At 43.7% G+C, this 21,088-nt stretch overlaps 1 protein-coding gene across 1 annotated transcript; it reads right to left on the bottom strand.

Annotated features, from left to right (window-relative positions):
- Positions 1-560: 560 nt before the first annotated feature.
- csf1rb (colony stimulating factor 1 receptor, b) lies at positions 561-18,656 on the bottom strand. The gene is made up of 21 exons (XM_084029557.1): positions 18,501-18,656; positions 9,086-9,361; positions 8,186-8,491; positions 7,684-7,820; positions 7,447-7,606; positions 6,376-6,757; positions 6,149-6,264; positions 5,844-5,952; positions 5,325-5,488; positions 5,134-5,234; positions 4,719-4,845; positions 4,534-4,635; positions 4,032-4,142; positions 3,621-3,780; positions 2,599-2,672; positions 2,293-2,381; positions 1,984-2,106; positions 1,775-1,886; positions 1,361-1,460; positions 1,097-1,223; positions 561-1,014 (listed from the first exon to the last, which is right to left on the bottom strand). Exons 1-21 carry the CDS (start codon positions 18,556-18,558, stop codon positions 910-912), a joined length of 3,039 nt encoding a protein of 1,012 aa, XP_083885683.1. The 5' UTR covers positions 18,559-18,656; the 3' UTR covers positions 561-909.
- Between the last annotated feature and the right edge of the window lie 2,432 nt (positions 18,657-21,088).

Genomic DNA, 21,088 nt, shown 5'->3' with positions numbered 1-21,088 from the left:
CTGTTCCGTCGGCTTGTCGCCTGCTAACTGACGAGTCCTCAGACTCAGGACTCCTTATCAATACCGCAGCTGATAATCAATACAGCAGCTGATAATTAATCATTAATATTTTAGAGGAGAACATTTTCTCTTTATTTTAATATTGGAAAATATAAACTATTAAAACACTGTAACAACAGAAACTATGAACATTATTAATATAATAAAACATGTTAAATATATTAAAATTATAACAATATTGATATTTAATAGTGTATTGATTACAACATAATGATAACTTCTTTATTTAAATGTATATATACGAAGAATAGAATTTATACTTCATGTTCATGAATCTGAAAAGTCAAACAATCATTTTAATAATCTCAGAACTGCTGGTTTCGTGTTTCAGAGTCTCAAGTCCAGTAGCAGTAAAGCCTTTGTGTGGCTCCGCCCCCTCAACTCACCTGACAGGTGCCCTTTGCCTTTAGCATACAGTTTAATAATGACACTACAAATACTTTAAAACATGTTCATATATTCTGCTGGAATAATTAATTTATTCAATATTGATCAGTAAATAAAGGTGTAATAATATGTTTATTACTGGACATTATGAAGACAATTTGAATACTTTTTAACATTTATTATGTTTACACAGCAGCCAACACTATCATATACAAGTATAAAAGTGAAAAGTTCATATTGATAAAAGGTTACAGAGAAAAACAAAAAGAAACATCGGTTAAATGTTATATAAAATAATAATGAACTGATTCAGACTGTTGGAGGATTTGTCTCTTTCGCGTCCTGAAACATTTAAAGTGACGGCGTCGTCTTTTTGATTGACGATCATGACACTGAGAGATGTTCTTCATCATGGTCTCCTCGTCATCATCGTCCTCGTTGTCATCGTGATGTTCTGATGGATCAGAACGAGGTGGAGATATGACCCGTCTCCTCTCCCTCCCTCTTTGGTGCATCCCTGAACTCCTCCTCTTCCTCTCTGCACTCACTGATGTTCTTGTATGTCGACTGTGGAGAGAAGAAGAGTGATGATGTGTTCAGGCACCCCTGGAATTCTGAGCGCCAATACACCCAAGGACAAGTGTCTCACCTGGTCACTGTGATGTGGTGATGAGTCATTGGTGGAGGGGAGGAGCCTTTTGATGAGCTGACCAATCGTTTTAAAGGTGGGTCTGTCTGTGGGCTCTAAACTCCAGCACAGCGTCATCAGCTGATACCTGAGAGACAAAATCTACATTTAACATTTAACAACGGAAACCAGAACCATCAACCCCTTGAGGTCATCATGGACCCGTTGAGGCCTGCATCCAGAGTCACACCGAGGTTCTTTGTTCAGATAAATGAGCCTCCTCACATCTCCACTGGAGCGAAGTCTGGCTTGTCCATGTGGCGGCCATCTTGGATCATCTTGTAGAAGTTTGAATCCACGGCAACATTTGGGTATGGACTCCTACCTGAACAGGTGAACGCAGTCATCCAATCAGAGAGGTCCACAAGGTGTTACAAGGAAAATAACAGACATTTTAATCTTACTTTGTTCTTTAGTGTGTACTTTATAGAATCAATACTTCAAGTATAAATACTACAAGTACACACTGGAGTACACACATATAGTGTCTATACTAACTGTGTACTTTACACTGTGCATACAAAGTGTGAATTTTACAGAGTACATTCTTAGTGTGTACTTCATAGTGAGGATACACTATAAGAATCAGACTTTGTGTGGATGGAGGCATCTCCATAGCAACATGTCTGCGGGGGTTACCCAGCGAGAAGGTCTCCCACAGCAGGACTCCATAGGACCAGACGTCGCTCTGGACTGTGTAGACACACTGGAAGATGCTCTCTGGAGACATCCACTTCACCGGCAGACGGGCCTGTCGGCACAAAGCACAACGTTCTTCTTCTGTTGGACAATCAATCATCAAAACCACGGTGAATATTATGTGAACAGCAGAAGTGCATAACACGGACATTTCCCTGGACGATGTAGCTGTCGTCGTTGCGGATGTCTCGGGCCAACCCGAAGTCACAGATCTTTGCAACGCAGCGTTCCGTCAGGAGGACATTTCTGGCTGCTACGTCTCTGTGGATACACTGACAGACAGGCGAGCAGACAGGTGGGATGACAGATGGGAAGACAGGTGTGCAGAGAGGTGTGCAGACGGGTGGACAGACAGGTGGACAGACAGGTGGACAGACAGGTGTTACTGCTGGTTGTGGTGATACTGATGATGACAACAGTGAGAGAGTCGAGACAGACAAACGTAGGTGGACTCTTACATTCCTGGAGGACAGGAACTCCAGACCCTGAGCCACCTGGTAGGAAAACCTCATGAGGCCCCCCACAGAGACATTGTTTGTCTGCACACCTGAGAGACAGGAAGGAAGACAGGTTTGACCTCATAGATAAAATTACAGGTGTGTTCAGGTGTGTCCAGGGATGTCCAGGGGTGTCCAGGTGTGTCCAGGTGTGTCCAGGTATGTGCAGGTGTGTTCAGGTGTGTCAAGGTGAGTGCAGGTGTGTGCAGGTGAGTCCACGTGTGTCCACTTGTGTTCAAGTGTGTGCAGGTGTGTGCAATTTGTTACCCAGGTGTCTTTGTCCTGGATTCAGAAATGGCTGCATCTCCTGATACTGTGAACAGCATGATATCCCACTGTCACTGCAAAACACACACATAGTGACATCATAATGACATAGTGACATCATCACAGGTGATGAGTAATGAAAATACAGAAGTGTCAAATGTTAAGGTTCGTAAAAAAGAATGATCAGAAATCATATCAATCAGAATGACCTAAAGTTATATTGATAATAATTTATGAAGATATTACTGATCAGAAACAGTTTGCGGGGTCTGATCTTCCTGATGTACCTCAGGGATCCATTGTTGGACCTCTTTTGTTGCTCACCTCCTTTGCTGACAATACCGATGTGTTTCTTTAACATTAAACCAAAGTACACTGGGTCTCATTCACCGCTCATCTTACGTCATAGTGTCTGGACTTTCTCAGATGAGTCAGAAGTCCAGACGGGCTCAAGTAGAAGTACTGAGTTCAACAAGACTGGTAAAAGTTGATGTACAGATACTTGTGTTCAACAAGACCGATACAAGTAAAAGTACATATACTTGTGTTCAACAATACTCTGGTAAAAGTAGAATACAGATACTTGTGTTAAACAACACTCTGGTAAAAGTAGAAGTACAGATACTTGTGTTCAACAAAACTTTGGTAAAGGTAGAAGTGTAGATAGGATACTTGTGTTCAACAATACCCTGATAAAAGTTGAAGTGTAGATACTTGTGTTCACCAATACCTTGATAAAGGTAGAAGTGTAGAAACTTGTGTTCAACAATACTCTGATAAAAGTTGAAGTATAGATACTTGTGTTCAACAAGACTGTGGTCAAAGTAAAAGTGATGATTCAACTTCTTTACTCAAGTAAATGAACAAACTCTGAAATGTACTGTAGGTTTTTCTCCACTTAAATGCATTTTAACTGAAGTAACAAGTTTTCAAAATGTGAAGCAGAGAAAGATACTTGTATACTTGTATATATTATATATATATATACTGTATATATATATGATCATTGGAGAAGGTCTGACCTCCGTATCCGGGTCTGCTGGGCCGCCATGTTCTTATAGACGCCATCACCCTCCACGTCATCCAGACTCATCACTGAGGCCATGAAGTCTTGAGCGTGAGCTCGCAGGAAGTTGAGCAGGTCGCCATGGCTACAGTACTCCGTGATCATCAACATGGGACCTGAAGGGAGGGACAAAGAGGTCAAAGACCAGAGAGACCATGGTTCAGTAGGTAGAAAGACACTGCTTTGTTTTCTCTCTTCGACATTTATATGATTATTATAACGAGTTGATCATTTTATATAGAAAATGTCTTTCGGACACGCTATGTAAACGATAAATCAAAAATAATATCAAACCAAAAAATGGCTCTAACAATGTGACTTTTCAATATTTAATTTACTTTATATTTGTGTTTAATTATCTATTCACCTCCTCGAGTGCAGGCTCCCAGCAGATTGACGATGTTGTCATGGTAACCAAGATGGCCGAGGATCTTCAGCTCTGACATCAGAGCTTCGCGTTCCTCCCAGTGAGCACTCGCTGTTGATGAGCACATGAATGATCATGAAATCACAACGATCACCTGTTATCATATAATCACATACCATGACATATAATATCATATAATAAACATATATTAAAACATATAATAACATATAATATCATATAATATTTAACATGTAATATCATTTAATAACATATAATAACATACATTCATATATTAACATACAATATCATATAATAACATAGTGACATATAATATAATGATATATAATAAAATAAACACATATAATAACATAATGACATAGAAACATAATAACATATAATATAATAGCATATAACATATATCATATAATGACATAATGACATATAATAACATATAATATCGTATAATAACATATAATGTTGCTGATGAAGTTTGATGACTCACATTTCAGCATCTTGACGGCGACCCGGGTCACTTCACCGGCTCCCAGACCGTAGGCCGTTGCCTCGACGACCTTCCCAAATGCCCCCGATCCCACAACAGCACCTGGGAGATAGAGAGGAGGGGAAAGTTACACACAGAGAGGAAATAAGAAAGATTTAGTTCCCTGTAACACGTCGTCTCTCTACCGAGGCGGAGTTTGTCTCGAGGAAACTCCCACTCCTGGTCGTACGGCAGTTGGGTGGGGTCAACGAAGGTGTAGCTGTTTCCATTGCTGCTCTCGATGATCTTCCAGCGTACCTCGTATTTGGGTTTCTGAGAGAAGTAGAGACGAAATGTTCGCAGCGTGTCAATGAAGTGATGACATCGACAATGTTTGTGTTAATATACAAATCAAAGGTTGAATGATGAAGAATGCAGCTTTAATCCACCGAGTTCTGTGTTCTTAAGTGGATCATTCACTCACTCAAATCAATCAATCAATCGGCTCGTTATGAGATGAAATAAAATAATCTTTAGTTAGTCAGTTAATATTTTATTCCCAACAGTGATTGTTTTGCTAGCTCACTTTGTAATGATCATTATCCTGTTAAAGAAACACACCTGCATCCACTTGTAGAAGACGACCAATAAGAGGAGGAGCAGGAGGGCAGCAGCACCAAGCGCTCCAATCAGAGCCGGAGTGAAGAAAGTTGGAGTTTTTCCTGCAGAACCCAAACGCAGCATTACGCATTTTATCAACAAGATGACGTCGCCTTCAGGCGCATATGAACTTTGACCTCTGCGATACCTACGAAGGTTAAAGACGTCACGAGACACGCCCATCTGGTTGTAGGCCACGCACTCCACGGTGACATCATCACCAGCTGGCAGTGGAAGGGGCAGGTGTGACCTCACCTTCTCTTCCTGTGAGGTCACATTAGCTGCAGGAACCTGATAGTTGGCAACGTCTCCACACCTGCAGACCAGGTGAATGTTTGTTACTCCGATCGAATCTTCATTTTTTCTTGTTTTCTTTTCAGTTATTCTCTTCAATTTCAGTGGCTTTAATATTTGATCTTGACTTCTCCATGTAAAGTAACTTAACATGGTTAGTTAATGGGCGATCCCCAGGCAAGCAACCTACAGGGCAACAAAAGCTACAGAGCAACGAAATGTACAGGGCAACGAAACATACAGGGCAACGAAATGTACAGGGCAACGAAACCTACAGCGCAACGAGACGATAAGGGCAACAACACGTACAGCACAACGAAACGTACAGGGCAACAAAACATACAGGGCAATGAAACGTAGCGTCAGTCGGTACGTACGTGTCCTGGACCCCTGGGCAGATGGACCAGAGCATTGTGGGTAGTGGATATCCAGAGCTGCTGCAGGTTAGACTGTCATTCTCTAGACTGACGACAACACTTGGAGAATCTGAAAAAATGCATTTGAACTGAAACAGCAGCTAAAACAAACAAAAATGAATAAAATATGATAAAGAAGTAAAATTAGACCTCCCGAACAACATGGAATTAATGTCAGATTTAAAGATTTGCAGGCTGTTGAGGTGTATAGATCAATAGACAACACAATAAGAAGAAGAGGAGAATGAGGAGGAAATGTTTCTTACGGTAAATTCGTAGGTCGACGTTCTGCAAGCCATTGAAGAACGAGTTCACGAAGTGGAACGAGTAACGACCTCGATCCTCCTGACGAACCTGCCGCAGCAGCAAGCTCGCCTCCGAACTGTGCCATGAAAAACAGCAAACGATACCACCGTAACAAACCTTAGAGTGGTATTGTTGGTATACCTGCAGAAATCTGATAATGCTAGCCTGTAGTTGTTAGCATGCTAACCTGTAGCCATTTGCAGTGTAGCTCTGATGGTGAAGCACGTTGTTGTTGACTTGTGTTGTCGTCCAATACTGTTTTCTGATTGGAGGATATGCCTCCATCACAAAGGTCAGCATCAAATCTCCACCTTCAGACACCTCCACTATGCTTCTGCCGCTGATGTTAGCACTACTATCCCCATCCACAAATATTCTATTGGTGCTGGCATTAGAAACTAGTTTCCCCTTCACTTCAAGGAAAATGTTGCTTAAGTTAGATTCTTGCTCTCCTTGCACTTCCATCAGCAAGCTGCTAACATTAGCAACCAGGTCCTCATTGACCTCCATTGTCTTGGTGTTAGCATTAGCCTGCATTGGCCGCAGGTATATCCTCAAGTAGGGAGACTCTGGTGAGGAAGAAGATGAAGAGGAAAGAATATGAATGTACATTCAATCTGTCCATCTTTACACAAAACTTAATTTATCATGGCTTCTTAATCAAGTTTACATCTTATTCTGTTTTTATCTTGTTTCCACATGTGTTTATCTTGTTCCCATGTTTTTATCTTGTTTCCATGTGTTTTATCTAATTCTTTTTTTATCTTGTTTCGACATTTTTATCTTATTCTTTTTATATTGTTTCCACGTTTTTCTTATTTTTTTTATCTTGTTTCCACGTTTTTATCTTATTCTTTTTTTATCTTGTTTCCACGTATTTATCTTATTATTTTTTCTTGTTTCCACATCTTTTATCTTGTTTTCACATTTTCTTTTTATTCTCACGTTTTTATTTTGTTTCCATATGTTTTTATCTTGTTTCCACATTTTCTTCTTATTCACATGTTTTTATCATTTCCACATTTTTTTATATCTTGTTTCTACACATTTGTTATCTTGTTTCCACAGTTTCTTCTTATTCTCATATGTTTTTTTATCTAGTTCATATCACTTATCTTGCTCCCAAAGATGATTCTTATTCCAACACATTGTTTCCTCATAAATGTTTTTTCTTATTCCATCAGTATATCTTTTTCCCCAAACATATTTTAAAATTTCAAAATATCCTATCTTGTTTCCTTTTGTTTTAGTGTCTTACCCAGAACTCTGAGCTGTGTGGTTGCCGTGGCAACTCCAGCTTCATTGACGGCAGTACACGTGTAGGTCCCTCCGTGTATCAGACTGACAGCAGAGACTGTCAGGGTGCTGTTGATGTACAGGCGGTTTCTATAGTGACGGCTGACAGTGACGTTCAAGTTCTGGAACAAACCAAACTACCAGTGAATATCAAAACAGAAAGTGTGTCGAGAGTAAAGACCAAAAGGTGACCTCTGACCTTTGTATTTGGGTGAGTCCAGGTGAGGTTATAAAAATGAGACGGGTTACTGGTCAGACAGGTGACCTCAAAGGTCTCCCCTATGAGGCGGACCAGCTCATCCTGACTGACAGACAGGGAAGGAGGATCACGGAGTTCTGCAGAAAGACATGACAGACATGTCTTACTGGGGACATGGGTAGAAAAGGACCCAAGACAGACAGGTCTTACTGGGGACACAGGTAGAAATGGACCCAAGACAGGCAGGTCTTACTGGTGACACGGGTAGAAATAGACCCAAGACAGACAGGTCTTACTGGGGACACGGGTAGAAATGGACACAGGACAGGCAGGTCTTACTCGGACACAGGTAGAAATGGACACAAGAATGACAGGTCTTACTGGGACACGGGTAGAAAAGGACACAAGACTGACAGGTCTTAGTGGGACACGGGTAGAAATGGACACAAGACTGACAGGTCTTACTGGAAAACGGGTAGAAATGGACACAAGACAGACTTACTGGGGACCATGATAAGATCAACAGGTCTGGATCTGAACTGTCTCCTGTCCTTCCAGCCAGAACAAACGTAGCGTCCTTTGAATGACCTCTGCAGGTCTCGGATCAGGGCTCCTCTCCGGGGGTCAAAGGTCACATTCATGCCCTGGGGCAGGCCCCACCCCTTGCCCCTGGTGCTGTCCTCTGATTGAAGGGTGAGGTTAGTGACCGATGGGTCGGTAAGCAGACACCTGAACAGGAAATCCTGGCCCTCCTTGACAACAGGGACGCTGCGAGGTGTGACAAACACGCTGGTGGGATCAGCTGGGTCTGTGGGTGATGCATTATGGGAAATCAATATCAACAGATGGTGAAAGCTACAAAACCTATCAAACTTATTTCTTGGTCCTAGTTGTTATTTTCTGATTCCTTGTCATTGTTTTCTTATTCCTTCATTGTTTTCTTGTTCTTAGTCATTGTTTTCTTGTTCCTTGTCATTGTTTTCTTTTTCGAAAGATTATTTTTTAGGCTAGAGCGCCATTCAAGCCTTTTATTATTTTATAGAGACAGTGCGGAAACAGGGAGATAGAGGGAGAAGACATGCGGGAAGCTGATCGCCGGGCCGGGAGTCCAACCCGGGATCATCGCTTCAAGGACGTTGAGCCTCTGTACATGGGGCGGCTGCCCTAACCACTGCGCCACCAGCCCCCCCTAGTTGTTGTTTTCTTGATCCAAGTCATTGTTTTCTTGTTCCTAGTTGTTATTTTTCTTGTCCCTAGTCAGTTTTCTTGTTCCTAGTCATTATTCTTTTGTTCCTTATCGTTATTTTCTTGTACCTAGTTGTTATTTTCTTGTTCCTAGTCGTTATTTTCTTGTACCTAGTCGTCCAGAGGGAACATGTTTGGATCTAGGTCCTAACTTTACCTTTGACATACAGGTGTAACCAGGTGTCCAGGTAGTCCAGGCTGCGGTTGAGGAACCCGCAGCGGTAAGTCCCAGTGTGCCGGGGGTCTGACTTCCTTACATCCACCAGGTCCAGCCGTCTGTCCTGGTACAACAGACGGAACGCAGTGGTGGTCAAATGGGCCGAAGGGTTGCCATGGCAGCTGAGGTTGAAGGCGGAGCCAGCTGTCAGAACCACCTCCGTCTGGTTTGGCAGGAGGTCCGAGTTCAGATGGATCGACGGAGGATCAAGAGAACCTGAAACAAACAAAGAAACAGACACAAAAAAATGTAAACCAAAACCTCTACAAGGCCCAAAGATGATCCCATTGCACCCCCTCCCAACCAATATGTGGTTCACAGGATCTAAGGATCCACTGAGGCTTAAAAGACCAACACCAACATTCAAATACCGGCAGTGGCACCACAGTTCCCAGTAAAAACATAACACACAGAATCACGACAACTGGATGGATGAGTCAACACAACTTTATTTAAAATTACATAACATCTCGAATCAGAAAAGAAGATCCAACCGAGCTGCATGGCCAATGAAACGCTGTGATGTCAGCATTGTACCAGATCATTTCTACTACGTTGATTTTATTCTTAATCTAATTAAAAACAACATGAATTACTTTGACTATCAGTGTGTTTGAATTCATCATCATACTGGAAATCATTTCAGTCGTGAACTGAACCCATCCAACCATAAATCATCAGCTTAATAAGAACAAAACAACATGTTTCACTGTTGCTACAGATTCCTCTTGTCTCATTGGCTGCATGTAAAGAACCACACTCTCATTGGCTGGGAGCAGGTTGCTTGGTGACTTCCTGCAACTGGGTGGCGATGCGGGACGTCTGCAGCAGTAAAGCCTGGTGGTTTTCAACCAGTAGACTCTGTTGTCGAGCCAAGTGCTGCAGATCCTGGATCTGCTGAGAACCCTGAGGACACAATGTAAACATAGTGGTTAGATTAGTTAAACCTGATCAGAATAGTAATCTGATGACAAGATTAGGATTCTATGATCTTGTTCTAGATCAGGTTTTGGAAGACCAGTTAGGGAGACTGGAAGTGAGGCAAAAGTAAACGCATCTAAAATGGAGATAAACTAAACTAAGCCTTTTCTAAAGTAAACCTGAGATGACTAAGACCCAATCTGAAGTAAAACTGAGATAATTTGGAGCCAATCTAAAGTAAACCTGAGATAAATTCAATTAAACCAGAGATAAACTAAACCTTATCTGAACTTAAATTCAATCCAAACTAAATTTAAATCAAACTACACTACATAGGATTTAACGAAAATAAACCCACCTGAGTTCCCAGGGTGCCGAGCAGTTGGACCACATGATCCTGACCTCTGGCGACCTGCTTCTGTACCAGGAGCAGTTGTGTCAGCAGATCCAGGACCTCCTTCCTCCACTGTGCCTCCAGCTGCTGACCCTGGTCCAGATCCAGCCTGGGGGCAGAGATGACTTCTGATTGGGTGGGTGACTTGGTGACGCCTATCGTCATGGCAGCAGGTGGGTTGTCATGGTAATCACCTGCAGTGAAGACGACTGAAGTCAAAACTTACCTCTGAAAAAAACTCTGTTGCTTTGATTGACAGGCATCTCAGCCAAACATGGACCAACACTTCAGCCTTGGTTTTATTATATGAGGTCAGGCTCACAGGCTCAGACGGTGCTACACATGAGTTGCTAATCATGAGACTGCCACTAAAATTAAGCTTTTGAATGTTTGTCCGAACTGAGAAGACCAAGATGAAGAGATATCACCCGAACGTCACCCGAATGTCAGCTGAACGCTACCCGAATGTCAGCCGAACGTCAGCGGACTGTTACCTGATTGTCAGCCGACCATTACCCGAATGTCAGCCGAACTTTAGCCAAACTTTAGTAGAACATCACCCAAGCGTCACCCGAACGTCAGCCAAACGTCAGCCGAAGGTTACCCGAACGTCACCCGAACATCAGCCAAACTTTAGCTGAACATCACCCAAACGTCACCCAAACGTCACCCAAACGTCACCCGAACATCACCCAAACGTCACTCGAACGTCAGCCGAACGTTACCGAACGTCACCCGAATGCCACCCGAACATCACCCGGATGTCACCCGAATGTCACCCAAACGTCACCCGAACATTAACCGAATGTCAGCCGAACATTACCCGAACGTCAGCCGAACGTCAGCCGAACATTACCCTAACGTCACCCGAAGTCCAGTTGACATGAAGGAGGTCCGTGTGACACGAAAGAGGTCCGTGTGACACGAAAGAGGTCCGGGTGACACGAAAGAGTTCCGGGTGACACAAAGGAGGTTTGGGTGACATGAAGGAGGTCCGGGTTAACTGTGGCCATTGTGTGATCACTACGCAGAAGCATAACCGAGCCTTTATGCCCAAGTTAAGGCTCGGTTATGCTTCCGCGTAGTGCAATGGACCTATTAAAAGTTTAAATGGCGGTGTTTATGAGTGGAAACCGGAAAAGCGGTCTCCAGCGGATGTAGTTAGCGGACCAACACAGCCAATGCCACTGCGTTGGCGTTGCATCGCCTCGACGCGCGTCTAGGATTTTTGGGAGGTGCACGTCAGGCCCTTGCATTGGACGTAAGGGGGGTCCGCAAGGATGTAAGGGGTCCGCAAGCCCCCTTGCGTTGTGTCAACGCGGAAGCATAAAGCCCAAGTTATGCTTCATAAACACCGCCATTTAAACTTTTAATACTTTTATTGTTTGCACCTTGTCGCTTTTGCACAAAGAAATAAAACACTGAAAAATTGTGGCTGTTTAAAGCCGGAAGGTAAACAAATAGGCTATAACGAGGCTAACGACGATATACGTCAAGAGTCTTGGTCGGTCAGTCTTTACAAAAAACATTGAATTGCATTTAGACACGTAAACCCAACGCAGAACCATCACGGTCTCCAAGGAACTGCGTGGCCATTGCGTGGCCATTGCGTGATCACCACGCGGAAGCATAACCGAGCCTTAACGTGTTTGGAGAGTAGGTCATCTCTACACAACGCAAGAGTACTAACCCGTTACACAGGGAGCCTCGATACATGGGGCTCCAACCCTACCACTTAGCTATCAGCGCACTTAAACCGAAATAATCAGTCAGATCTACTAGTGCCCATATGATATTATTATCTTTATATTATACAACTATTAACTTGCACATTCACACAGTCGGTGAGTTTTTGCCAGCTGTCCTTCCTGCATTTGGATGTTTCCAGATGAAACTGTTGCTTTTTGCCTGTATTATATGTTTAACTTATAAGATTATGGTTTGCTCCTCGTACGTGAAATATGCCACTCTGCTTCCCGTAGACTGATGTTTGCTATTGGTCAAATGCTGAAAACCCCGCCTTTTTATGTGCACACGCTCATAGCACGGAAGGGAAACCCTGGTTGACTTTAGAGTTGATAACCAGCGTCGTGTGACCTCTGATCTCTGATTGCCTTTGTTAAGGTTACTGAAGCTGGATAACTGAACTGGTATGTTGAACTTGCGTAGTACAGGCCTCTGTTTGATGGTAGTTGTGAACAGGTTCTTGGTAAAACCTCCCATTAATATGAGGTCCTGACTGAAACATGCTGGGAAGTCTCAGCCTTTAAACCACATTATGATGAAGGAAAAGTTGTGTAACTTGAGAGTTTGTGAAGGTGGAGTTATTAATGACATTGTGTTGATGTTTTACCAGGTTATTAATGGGTTAAAAAAGTGAATGAAAGAGGAATTCTTTTTTTGGGACTCAAAAAACATAGATTGTGAGATTATTTAAAAAACAAGGTATGAGCCAATAACTATGGGGTCAGTTCAGTCTCATTAATAATGAATGCACAGAGAAGGATTCACAAATATATTTGACTCTCTTCTCACAAATACATTTCGTTTTAAATAAATGTAATATAAATCCATAAATGATGTGGCGCCTCCGGGGTTACAAGAAGGCGCTACGTGACCAATTTCAGGGAAAAGAGGGCTGTCCACACCAAATTCACAATCAATGTTCTTTATTAAAGACTGTGACAGGGATGCTGTCGATGCCGCGGAGTGCGGGGCTGGCTTGAGGGGGCTGAGGCTGAGGCGGCGTCGTTGGGCGAGAGCGAGGTTCGGTACACAGGGACGGGCAGTCATACGGTCCGGGGCTCGGCGGGAGAGGCGGCGGTCAGGCAGGCGGGGGTTGAAGCAGAGGCGGGTAGTCAGACGGTCCGGGGGTCGATCAGGGCGCGGGGTTCTCCTACAGAAGCGGGTCATACACAGGGCTTTTAGTTTTCTCTCTCTCTCTCTCATCATCTCCTTACTCTCCACACGAACGTATTCTCCGTCGTCTCCTTTTATCCCCTCCGGTCGTCTTGCGCTGATTTCCTCCCAGCCGTGTTCCTCCACGCCGGTGATTCCGATGGGTAATCGGAACTCCATATATGGCCCGCCGTCCGTTCCCTGCGCGGTGCCCAGGAGGGATAGAGTGCGGTGGCAACAGCGCCGTGGCTGTCACATGCCACGGCGGTACATACACGTTATTTATTACGCTCCCTGGTTCCCTCCTCCTTACCTCTGTCCCGCGGGCGCCACATACCCCCCCCCTCAGCTCCGACCATGTGGGAGGGGCGATCCAGCCGCTCAGGGCGTCCCGCCGGGACAGGGCATCCGCGTTTCCATGGGCTGAGCCGGACCTGTGGGTGACCTTGAACGAGTACGGCTGGAGAGCCAGGAACCATCGGGTTACCCGGGCATTGGTGTCCTTGTGTCGGGCCATCCACACCAACGGAGCATGATCCGTCACCAGGGTGAACTGTCTTCCCAGGAGATAATACCTCAGGCGACATTTCTTGGCGTTGGTGGTGAGCCCCGCCTCCCGCAGCGCCTGGAGTACCGCGCTCAGTTGCTCCAGATGGGTTCCCCACTCCTCCCCATGGATCACGATGTCATCCAGGTACGCCGCCGCGTATTCCCGGTGGGGCCGGAGTACCTGGTCCATCAGGCGCTGGAATGTGGCGGGGGCTCCGTGTAATCCGAACGGGAGTCGGAGGTACTGGAACAGCCCGTCGGGGGTTGCGAAGGCGGTCTTTTCGCGGGCTTCGGGGGAGAGAGGCACCTGCCAGTACCCCTTAGTCAGGTCGAGGGTGGAGATGTACCGGGCCTTTCCCAGGCGTTCGATCAGCTCATCTACCCGCGGCATGGGGTAGGCATCGAACTGGGATATGGCGTTGAGGTGCCGGAAGTCGTTGCAAAACCTTAACGAACCATCGGGTTTGGGGACTAGGACGATGGGGCTACACCACTCACTCCGGGACTCTTCTATGATGCCAGCTTGTAGCATTTTCTGGACCTCTTCTCGAATGGCCTGTCTCCTGGCCTCGGGGACACGGTAGGGTCTTAGTTTTACCTTCCTGCCGGGGGGTGTGTGGATGGGGTGTTCGATGAGGGTGGTGTAGCCCGCCTCGGTGGAAAAAACCCGGTGGTGCCTCTGCACCAGCTCCCGGAGGTCCTGGGTCTGTCGGGGCATGAGCTGCTCTCCCATGGGCACTGCCTCCAGCACTGTCTTGTGCGGCTTCTGTGGGGGAGAGAGAAACAGACACGCCTCGCGGGCCACCCATTTTTTCAGGAGATTTATATGATAAATCTTGGTGGGAGGTCGTCTACCTGGCTGTCGTACCCTGTAGTTCACTTCGCCCGTCCTCTCGATCACCTCATATGGCCCCTGCCACCGCGCCAGGAACTTGCACTCCACAGTGGGAATTAACACGAGGACTTTATCCCCCACCTGGAACTCGCGGGGTTGCGCTCACCGGTTGTGCCTGTGCCGTTTGGGCCTCGGCCATGTGCTCTCTCACGAGCGGCCACAGCGTTGTCATTCGCTTACGGAGGTCCTCCACATGTTCATGAGTCTGGTCAGCTCGTACATTTGCATACGCGGGGACTCGGCCGGGTTGAATGTCCACTCATGTACCCGCTGGGCCCTTGAGATGAGGGTGTGCCCTAGCGGCTTCAGGATCTCCGCGTGCAGCTCTTCATACGGGACGTGCTGACCTCGCAGAGGTCCCGATAGGCAGTCTGTGCCGCTCCGGAGAGGAAGGGCGCGATCAGGTCCGTCCACTGGTCGCCGGGCCAACCCTCCCTGGAGGCCGTCCTTTCGAACGTTAGGAGGAAAGTCTCCACCTCGTCTTCTTCCCTCTGCTTCACCAGAAACCTTGCGGGGTCTATTCGGCTCCCCTGGTCCCGTTCGAGGAGCCTTCGAGTCAGCGCGCCGGTCTGCTCCAGCTGCGCCCGCTGTAGCTCCAGCAGCTGTGCGCAGAGACCGGCGTAATCAGGATCGGGATTCATGGTGATGACTTGGTGCGGCTTTCCCCTGATATTGGTCAGATCTACAGTGCCCGCATTCTCCACCAGTGTGGCGCCTCCAGGGTTACAAGAAGGCGCTACGTGACCAATTTCAGGGAAAAGAGGGCTGTCCACACCAAATTCACAATCAATGTTCTTTATTAAAGACTGTGGCAGGGATGCTGTCGATGCCGCGGAGTGCGGGGCTGGCTTGAGGGGGCTGAGGCTGAGGCGGCGTCGTTGGGCGAGAGCGGGGTTCGGTACACGGGGACGGGCAGTCATACGGTCCGGGGCTCGGCGGGAGAGGCGGCGGTCAGGCAGGCGGGGGTCGAAGCAGAGGCGGGTAGTCAGACGGTCCGGGGGTCGATCAGGGCGCGGGGTTCTCCTACAGAAGCGGGTCATACACAGGGCTTTTAGTTTTCTCTCTCTCTCTCTCATCATCTCCTTACTCTCCACACGAACGTATTCTCCGTCGTCTCCTTTTATCCCCTCCGGTCGTCTTGCGCTGATTTCCTCCCAGCCGTGTTCCTCCACGCCGGTGATTCCGATGGGTAATCGGAACTCCATATATGGCCCGCCGTCCGTTCCCTGCGCGGTGCCTTGGAGGGATAGAGTGCGGTGGCAACAGCGCTGTGGCTGTCACATGCCACGGCGGTACATACACGTTATTTATTACGCTCCCCGGTTCCCTCCTCCTTACCTCTGTCCCGCGGGCGCCACAATGAATTAAAAAAATATTTGCAATTTTCATCAAAAATGTATTTGTATGTTGTTATACTTATATACAAACTGTTAAACTTTAATTAACAAGACGCTTTTCATTTGTGAACTTGTTTGCATTTGTTCGTGAACTGGTCTGTATTTATTTGTGGATTTTTGAGACTCTCCTAACGTGGCTGGATTCACGAATGCATTTTTTTCAACAAGGAACTCTCTGTAGCCAATCAGATGCCTCCCTCGTTTTCAGCCAATCACATGACTGCATTCCCACGAGGGGTACCTCACCATGGCCAGAGCACAGCTTTTGTGAATCCAGCCACGTCAGGAGAGTCTCAAAAATCCACAAATAAATACAGATCAGTTCACGAATGAAAAGCGTCTTTTAAATTCAAGTTTAACAGTTTGTATATAAATGTAACAACATACAAATACATTTTTGATGTAAATTGCAAATATTTTTTTAATTAATATATTTATAAATTTATATTACATTTATTTAAAACGAAATGTATTTGTGAGAAGAGAGTCATTTATATATAAATCACAAAATATATTTGTGAATCCTTCTCTGTGCATTCATTATTAATGAGACTGAACTGACCCCATAAATAACTGCTGTTTCAGAGAAAAAACGCTGTAAAAAGTAATCGTGGTGGTTTCATCTGACCATGAAGCCACAGGTCTCCTTTCTCTCTATCACGGACATGAATGTCCAAACAATCAGAGGAGATGTAAATAATAAGATGAGAGTTGGGAGGTCAGATTCAATTAACCATCCTGAGAAAATGAGAAATGAGCTACGTTATGATGAGAATCCGTTTTTGTCCATGTGACATGATTGGAAGATCTGTAACGACTTAATGGTTCTTGATGTTTTTCTCTTCATGTTGATGACACACGGTTCATAAACACATTAAATATTTACTGAAATAAAGTATAGGTTGATGAGAGGTGTGGACAAGCTGTACATTCTTCCTCATCAATTCATACACTCAAGCTTTACAAAATAAATAGAGCTATATAAAAAAATAGCGAAGAAAAACAACAAGTGAAAAATAATCCATGATTACAACTGCTACTACTGCTAATAACAATATTAATGATGATGATGATAATAAGTAATGCTAGAAATAATCCAAAACTATATATCAGCCCACATTGCACTTCTGTCTTCTGACCAATTAAATAAAATGTATTGATTTAAAGTGAAAGAATGATGAATGTTACGTAATGTTAGAAAGATATATGTTCTCATGTTTATGAATGGTTTATTTAGTAAACTAATATTTGTTTGAATGATTATTTATGATTAATAGAGTTTCACATTAAAATTAAAGACTAAATGAGAATATAAGAGAATCATTTTTCACATCAACGCCGTCTGATGTGTTGTAATGTCTTCTGTTTGTATCAACCTCGTATCTCCAAGTACCATTCTGCTGACTGCAGAATTTTTATAAGGAAAGGAAACACATGTTCTACTAGAGACCACACACACACACACACACACACACACACACACGCACACAAGGGATCATGAGTGTGTGTTGGAGGGTCCAGTTGTCCCACTTCCTTGTCTCACTTCTTCTTTGGTGACGAAGATGTAGGAGTGGTGAAGAAACCAGTTACCACGACAACAGGTTTCAATCCAATACCATTGCTTTGCAGTAGTGGAAGTAGTGATAGAAGCAACAGTAGAAGATAGCTTAGTTGTAGAAGTAGTTTTGGGCCTAGAAGTAGTAGTAGTGGTAGTAGTAGTACTTGTTGGCCTAGTAATAGTAGTATTTGAAGGAGTAAATGTAGTAGAAGTTGTAGTAGAGGTAGGAGTAGTTGAAGTAGTACTAGTGGTAGTAGTACCTGTTGGCCTAGTAGTCGAAGTAGTAGAAGTAGTAGTAGAGGTAGTGGTACTTATTAGCCCAGTTGTAGTAATAGTTGTTATGTAGGGTTATTATACTGTTAATCTATTTAAATGTTTGTTTTACTCTGTGCACACGTTACATCTTTTAGTTTGTTCTTTTAATGCTACATGTTTATGATTGTTATCTTCAGCATATAAAGACGAAATACGTGTAAATGGTGTTTGGTGTGCAATTAGGTGTTTAGAAACAGTTAAATTAATTCAAGTTGTTCATTAATGTTATAGATTTAAATAAACCATTATGTTAATAGTATTTTTAAATGCCATTTTCTAAACATCTGAGATGTACAAGGGTTACAACTGACAGTTGATTACTGTTTAATTATAATTAATGGACGATTAAGATACATTCATATTCAAACATTGAACCACTCCATGAATCATCTATGTGAATCCAAAGTGTTGTACTAGGTTTTTTTTACCTTCAGCAGAGCAGCAGCAGCTGAGGGCGATCGACATCAGCAGAGAATGGACCTTCATCTCTCTCTCTCTCTCTCTCTCTCTCTCTCTCTCTGTCTCTCTCACACTCTCTCTCTCTCTCTCTCTCTCTCTCTCTCTCTCTGTTGTTCTTCAGACTGTTGAAGTCAAACTGAACAAGACTGACTTCCTCTCACCAACCCGACGCCACCCACAGAGACCTCCTCCCTTCTTCCTCCTCCCTCCTCCTCAAGGACCCAAGGAGTCTTCTGTAGGAGCTTGGGGCGAGGACAGACCAGATCCCCTTATTTATCTTATGTTTATCTTCACAGGTGATATCAAAGAGTCATGATCCACAGCTGTAATCAAGACCACATAACCAGGACACAAAGGATGTAACTGTTCTGATTCACGGGTCCAAGGACACAGGCATACAGGGACACAAGAACTTAGGGGAACAAGGATTCATAGGTCCAAGGACACAGGGATACAAGGACACAGGAACTTAGGGGTACAAGGATTCATGGGTCCAAGGACACAGGTATACAGGGTCACAAGAACCTAGGGGTACAAGGATTCACAGGTCCAAGGACACAGGGACACAAAAACCTAGGGGTACAAGGATTCACGGGTCCAAGGACACAGGGAAACAAGGACACAGGAACTTAGGGGTACAAGGATTCATGGGTCCAAGGACACAGGGATACAGGGACACAAGAACTTAGGGGTCTAAGGATTCACGGGTCCAAAGACACAGGGATACAAGGACACGGGAACTTAGGGGTAGAAGGATTCATGGGTCCAAGAACACAGGGAAACATGGATAAAAGGACACAGGGACTTAGGGGTACAATAATTCACAGGTCCAAGGACATGGGGGTACAGGGGTACAAGGATTCACGGGTCCAAGGACACAGGAATACAAGGACACATGAACTTAGGGGTACAAGGAGTCACGGGTCAAAGGACATGGGGGTACAGGGGAACAAGGATTCACGGGTCCAAGGACACATGGAACAAGGATGCAGGAACTTAGGGGTAATGGGATACAGGGCTGCAAGTACACAGGGATACAGGGATACAAGTATCTAAATGTAGTCAAAGTAGTTGTAGTAAAAGTATATTAATGTAATAGTAGAATATAGAAAAAATTATCTAAACATAGTTTAAGGAGTTGTTGTAAAAGCATCTCAACATAGTAAACATAGTTGTAGTTAAAGTATCTTAATGTAGTAGTCATATTAAAAGTATCTAAACATAGTTAACGTAGTTGTAACTATCTAAACATAGTTGTAGTAAAAGTATCTAAGCATAGTTACCGTAGTTATAGTAAAAGTATCTAAACATAGTAAAAGTAGTTGTAGTAAAAGTATCTTAATGTAGTAGTTGTAGTAAAACTGTCTAAACGTAGTTAAAGTTGTTGCAATAAAAGTATCTAAACATAGTAAAAGTAGTTGTAGTAAAAGTATCTTAATGTAGTAGTTGTAGTAAAATTGTCTAAACGTAGTTAAAGTTGTTGCAATAAAAGTATCTAAACATAGTTAAAGTAGTTGTAGTAAAAGTATCTCAATGTAGTAGTTGTAGTAAAAGTATTTAAGCATAGTAAAAGTAGTTATCGTAAAAGTATCTTAATTTAGAAGTCGTAGTAAAATTACGAGTAAAAGTAGCTTAATGTAGAGGTTGCAGTGAAAGTACCTTAATGTAGTAGTTGTAGTGAAAGTATCTTAATGTAGTGGTTGTAGTAGAAGTATCTAAACATAGTTAAAGTAATTGTAGTAAAAGTATCTAAACATAGTTAAAGTAGTTGTAGTAAAAGTATCTTAATGTAGTATTTGAGGTAAAAGTAGTGCTTGAGCGGTTTAATCTTGTACTAATATACTATTGTACTATTATATGGGATATTTTTTCTCCATGAATGTGTACATTACATGTTTTAAATATTCTGTGAGATCACCATCTGTCCCATGAGAACCTCGTATCTCCTGTTTTCATCTTTTTAAAGAGTTTATTGATCTGAAGAATTAAGTGAATTTTCTGAACACGTAAAGGAAAACATCATCCTTCAGTTTTTCAGAGAAAAAGAGGAAGAACTTTTTGTTTGAGGAAACGTTTTTTAACATTCAGCACTTTTCTGAACTTCTCTCTAGATTTCAACAGGAAGTAGACAAAAACTTGGTGGGGGCATTTCTTTCTTCATATACTTAAATATGAATAACATAACATAATATAATACGATATATAAATATATTGTAATATATATACACACTATATTGCCAAAAGTATTCGCTCACCTACCTTGACTCGCATATGAATTTAAGTGACATCCCATTCTTAATCAGTAGGGTTTAATATGACGTCGGTCCACCCTTTGCAGTTATAACAGCTTCAACTCTTCTGGGAGGGCTTTCCACAAGGTTTAGGAGTGTGTTTATGGGACTTTTTGACCATTCTTCCAGAAGCGTATTTGTGAGGTCACACACTGATGTTGGACGGGAAGGCCTGGCTCATCCACACCAAACTCTCTCATCCATGTCTTTATGGAGCTTGCTTTGTGCACTGGTGTACAGTCATGTTGGAACAGGAAGGGGCCGTC

The sequence above is a fragment of the Eutrigla gurnardus genome (genome assembly GCF_963514095.1).
Source record: "Eutrigla gurnardus genome assembly, chromosome: 15".
NCBI lineage: Eukaryota > Metazoa > Chordata > Actinopteri > Perciformes > Triglidae > Eutrigla > Eutrigla gurnardus.
Note: the sequence above shows the minus strand (reverse complement) of the source record. Positions and strands in the feature narration are given on the sequence as shown.